Below are 4,764 nucleotides of genomic sequence, written 5' to 3'. Positions count from 1 at the left end.
TCAACTTGTCTCACAAAAATGTGTCAAAAGGTAAGACTATGTTGAAGGTCTCTTAATCAGAGGTGGTCTCGGGGCATGGTGGAATGCATGAGAATTTATACTTTAATTTGAGTTTGGTGATTGAATGAAATGGTTTGACTAGCAGGTTGTGGCTCGTTAGATGTCAGTCCTAGCTTCAGAATTCGGGGTTGTCACATGATCCCCACCATAGTCATTAGGTCAATAGTATGTATGTAACTCAGCCCTGTCTATAAATTGTAGGACAACTTCACCTATATTCACAAGCTAACAATCTCCACAAGTCTTAAGTCAACTTATAATATGAATATTAGGTAGGGAGGCCATTTTCGATAGACCCTCGGAAATTCATACACAACTATACATGGTCAACTGCATAAAGTACTCTCTCTGTTTCATTTTGTTTATTATAATTTGACTTGACAGAAACTTAACCAAAAAAGAACGGGATTTGGGGAAGGGCCGAGCCACAAGGGTGTATTGAATGAATTTTTTGCAAGAGGTTGTTCCGTCACCTCCTAACAACAACTTTAACAGTTACTCTAAGAATCTGCTAGTAATCACTTCCTTCCACACCATTAAGAGTATCCTTAAACTCAGCTTCATTCAGGGTTTCTTTTTCATCTACTTCACCAGATTCATCAAAAATCAACCAACTTGTCACGAGCATCTAAAAGCACTCACACAAAGCAGCAGAATTAACTATTGATCGACTCTTCCTTTGGGATGATCGACTCTTCAAGATAGCACATCTACTCATGGAGATAATTCCAATTGGACTGGAGGTGATGCACATCTGTTATACAAATTTGAACACTTCACCATCAGTAGAAGTTGGACTCTTTATTAAACAACTCCTTGAAACCTCTCCGGAAGTTCTGAGAGAATATCTGATTCATCTACAAGAGCACATGGTAACTGTTATTAACATAAGCACTTCAGGGGCTCGAAACATTCTTGTCATGATAGAGTTCCTATTGATTATTCTTACTGATATGCCAAAGGAAAGTATTCATCATGACAAACTATTTGATCTTTTGGCACGTGTTGGAGCACTTATCAGGGCGGTATCAACTCTTGTTCGTGACTTAGAGGAAAAATCAAGGAATGAAGAGAGTACCGATGAAACAAGTCGTGCAACTCTAGACTTGCTGGAAAATATTGAACTCCTCAAGGAAGATCTCAAATATGTTTATCTGAAAGCCCCGGACGCATTTCAATGGAGCTTCCCCATGAGCGATGGACCTCTCTTCTTGCATCTGCTACACAGACACCTAAATGATTTGCTAGATTCCAAAGCTTATTCAATTGCATTGATAAAGGAAGAAATTGAGTTGGTGAAAGGAGACCTAGAATTCATAAGATCGTTCTTCGTGAATGTTGAGCAAAGATTGTATAAAGATTTATGGGAAAGTGTTTTAGATGCGGCATATGAGGCAAAAGATGTCATTGATTCAATTATTGTTCGAGATAATGGTCTCTTACATCTTATTTTCTCACTTCCCACTACGATAAAAAGGATCAAGCTTATCAAAGAAGAAGTCTCCAATATATCTGAGAACATTCCCAAGAACAGGAGCCTCACTGCAGTAAACTCTACCAAGAAGACAGTTGAAAACAAGTCATTGACTGTTGGTAAAATAATTGTAGGTTTTGATGAGGAGACAAACTGGATAATTAGTAAGCTCACCAGTGGGCCGAAAGATCTTGATATCATTTCAATCACTGGTATGCCTGGTTCGGGCAAAACTACTTTGGCATACAAAGTATACAATGATGAATCAGTTTGTAGTCATTTTGACCTTCGTGCATGGTGCACAGTCGACCAAAAATGTGACGAGAAGAAGTTGTTGATGAAACTTTTTATTCAAGTTACTGGCTCGGATTTGAAGTTCAGCGAAGAAATTGATGTTTCCGATATGCTATGGTGACAACTGTTTGGAAAGAGGTACCTAATTGTGTTAGATGACGTGTGGGATATTGACACATGGGATGATTTAACAAGACCTTTCCCTGCAGCTGAGAAAGGAAGTAGAATTCTTCTGACGACTCGACAAAAGGAAGTGGGTTTTCGTGGAAAGGACAACACTGATCCTCTTAACCTTCGATTGCTAAAACCAGAAGAAAGTTGGGAGTTATTAGAGAAAAGGGCATTTGGAAAAGAGAGTTTCCCTGTCGAAATTTTAGATGTTGGAAAAGAAATAGCCCAAAATTGTAAGGGACTTCCTTTGGTGGCTGATCTGATTGCTTGAGTCATTGCAGGTTTGGAAAAGACAGTCTGTGTGGCTTGAAGGACGAAATAATTTGAATTCCTTTATTTTGAACAGTGAAGTTGATGTGATGAAGGTTATAGAATTAAGTTATGACCATTTACCTCATCACATGAAGCCATGCTTTCTCTACCTTGCATTTTTTCCAAAGGAGACTGCATTGACTAGAGTTATGTTGAAAATGTCTTGGCGTACTGAACGGCTTGTTGAACTGACAGAGATAATGAGTTTGGAAGAAGTGATGGAAATTTATTTGGATAATTTAATTTCCAACAGCTTGGTAATACATTTCAATGAGATAGGTGATGACCCGACTTGCCAACTACATGATCTTGTGCACAACTTTTGTTTGTTAAAAGCAAGAGTGGAAAAGTTGTTCAGCAAGATAAGTTCAAGTGATCCATCTTTCTTTTCAGATTTGATGCCACGCATAGTGAGCATTGATTATGATAAGGAGAACTTTGGGCCTAACACTTTCTTCCTGTTCAGTTCAAAAAAGAAAAGGCATTCTGGTAAACACCTCTATTCTTTGAAGATAACTGGACACGAGATGGTCATGTAAGAGACTTGAGGCTTCTTAGAGTGTTGATGCTGAAGCACTCTTTTATGGTGGTGAAAGATTCTTTGCTGGATGAAATATGCATGTTGAATCATTTGAGGTGCTTAAGCATTGGGACAGAAGTTAAATCTCTGCCTTTATCTTTCTCGAACCTCTGGAATCTCGAAACCTTGTCGGTTGAAAACGAAGGATCAACCTTGGTACTATTACCGAGTATTTGGGATCTTTTAAAGTTGAGAATGTTGTTCATGACTACTGGTTCTTTCTTTGATTTGGATACGGATGAACCAATACTGATAACAATGGACCATGGGGGAGGAAGACACCTTTGAGAATCTCAAATATTTGTATTTGAAAGAAGGGCTCTTGCTAAGTGGGATTTTGGAGAGGAATCCTTTCCCATGCTTGAGAAATTGGAACTGTGGGGATGTCGTAAGCTTGAGGAGATTCCGCCTAGTTTCGGCAATATTTGTTCATTGAAAATTATCAAACTTGTAAAGATCCCTCAACTTGAAGATTCGGCTAAGAAGATAAAACAATACATTGAAGATATGGGAGGGGGCGAGTTTCAGGTCCTTTCTGCTCTTAATATACCGTTATTCAAGTAGGTCTTAAGCACCACCAGAACAGGTTCTTCTCTATTCTTTTGTTTCTGCTCTAATAGTTAGTCTGAACTGAACTGTCTATTTGTGAACTTTCATCACACTAAGCTTTAAGGTAATTAGGAAAACCAACTCGGCTTTTGTGTATGTAAATTAACGTAGTGGGATAGCTCTGAGAGTTTTCTGACTCTGAACGCTGGCAACTTCAACCGTAAGTTTCTCTTTGAAACATACATGGAGTTGCCTACTGTCTGGTGTCTTCTATTGATAGCCTCCCTACTATATGAAAGTTATCCTATATCTCAGTTTTGCTCAAGTTTTTGTAAATATTTCAATAAAATACATCATCACAAACATGTGAAAACTCTTCAGGTACTGAAGTCATTCAGAAATTTCAATGCAGCCAGAGGTGGGATCTTTGTGTGAAAGGAGTTAGAATTTTCATGCAGGGTGGTGGAATCAGCCATCGATAAGCATTTGGAGTGGAGGTGCATCAGTAATTTCTATTAAAATCCTCTTGTGCCTATCAATGCATCGATTGATAGGAATCGAATGAGTCCAGGTTAATTCTTTTCCATCGATAAGCATTTGGAGTTGAGGGCTGCGGTATTTAATGATAAAGATGTTTAAATAGGTGTTGATGTACAATATTTGGCCTCATGTGCAACGATAAGCCTTGTGCCTATTAATACATCGATGCTGAATACCCCTTCTCAAATTTAAGACAAATTGGTTCAAGAAAAATGCACTAGTCTTAATGTGAATTGAAACGTTGCAGCTTCACTCCGCCAGAATTCCATATGTGAAGGGAAATGCTATCTGGCCTTTGCTAAATTTATCTTCTATTTCATGATGTGAACTACACATGTTGGATTCTTGATATTGATACATATAGAGAACTGTTATGGTAAATTCTTTAGTGCTTCGGAAGTACAAATTTTACAACGTGGATTCACTTTAACATAACAGAGGAAAAAGCTATGTTGGAATATAGTTGGTGTTGCAGTTAGCTCTACAAGAAGAGATAATTTAGCTGTCATGCTTGCTCTCCGATTGCTGTTAAACAACAGACAAGAAGCTGATTATAAATCTAATGCAGGATGGTTTGGACAGAGCTGAAGAATCTATTGCTCAGTACTATTCAAACATGGCTAGAGCAGCACGGATATTTCACCCCGGGCATCTGCCTAAGTCATCCAAGAGGAATATGAGATCTCTTCATTCTTATTTCTCTATAAACAATTTGGATGTACACAAATTTTTGATCATGTTATTTGCACAAAGAACTTATCCACTGATTCTAGAATCTAGGTGC

General features: G+C 38.2%; 2 protein-coding genes across 4 annotated transcripts; both read left to right on the top strand.

Annotated features, from left to right (window-relative positions):
* Window positions 1-6: 6 nt before the first annotated feature.
* On the top strand, window positions 7-4,758 carry LOC107873604 (putative late blight resistance protein homolog R1B-17). 3 transcript variants are annotated; one of them, XM_047413468.1, is made up of 3 exons: window positions 7-3,477; window positions 3,822-4,011; window positions 4,549-4,758. In XM_047413468.1, the coding sequence occupies exon 1, from the start codon at window positions 777-779 to the stop codon at window positions 1,947-1,949; it is 1,173 nt and encodes a 390-aa protein (XP_047269424.1). In that variant the 5' UTR covers window positions 7-776; the 3' UTR covers window positions 1,950-3,477; window positions 3,822-4,011; window positions 4,549-4,758. The 3 variants fall into 3 exon arrangements, with proteins under 3 accessions (XP_047269424.1, XP_047269423.1, XP_047269422.1); XM_047413467.1 differs by lacking the exon at window positions 4,549-4,758 and adding an exon at window positions 4,419-4,523; XM_047413466.1 differs by lacking the exon at window positions 4,549-4,758 and having other exon boundaries at window positions 3,822-4,523.
* On the top strand, window positions 1,984-4,568 carry LOC124899432 (putative late blight resistance protein homolog R1B-17). The gene is made up of 5 exons (XM_047414319.1): window positions 1,984-1,990; window positions 2,038-2,207; window positions 2,281-2,846; window positions 3,209-3,419; window positions 4,419-4,568. Exons 1-5 carry the CDS (start codon window positions 1,984-1,986, stop codon window positions 4,566-4,568), a joined length of 1,104 nt encoding a protein of 367 aa, XP_047270275.1.
* Window positions 4,759-4,764: the final 6 nt, after the last annotated feature.

The sequence above is a fragment of the Capsicum annuum genome, chromosome 6 (assembly GCF_002878395.1).
Source record: "Capsicum annuum cultivar UCD-10X-F1 chromosome 6, UCD10Xv1.1, whole genome shotgun sequence".
Lineage (NCBI taxonomy): Eukaryota > Viridiplantae > Streptophyta > Magnoliopsida > Solanales > Solanaceae > Capsicum > Capsicum annuum.
The sequence above is the reverse complement of the archived record's forward strand: the minus strand, read 5'-3'. Positions and strand labels throughout refer to the sequence as shown.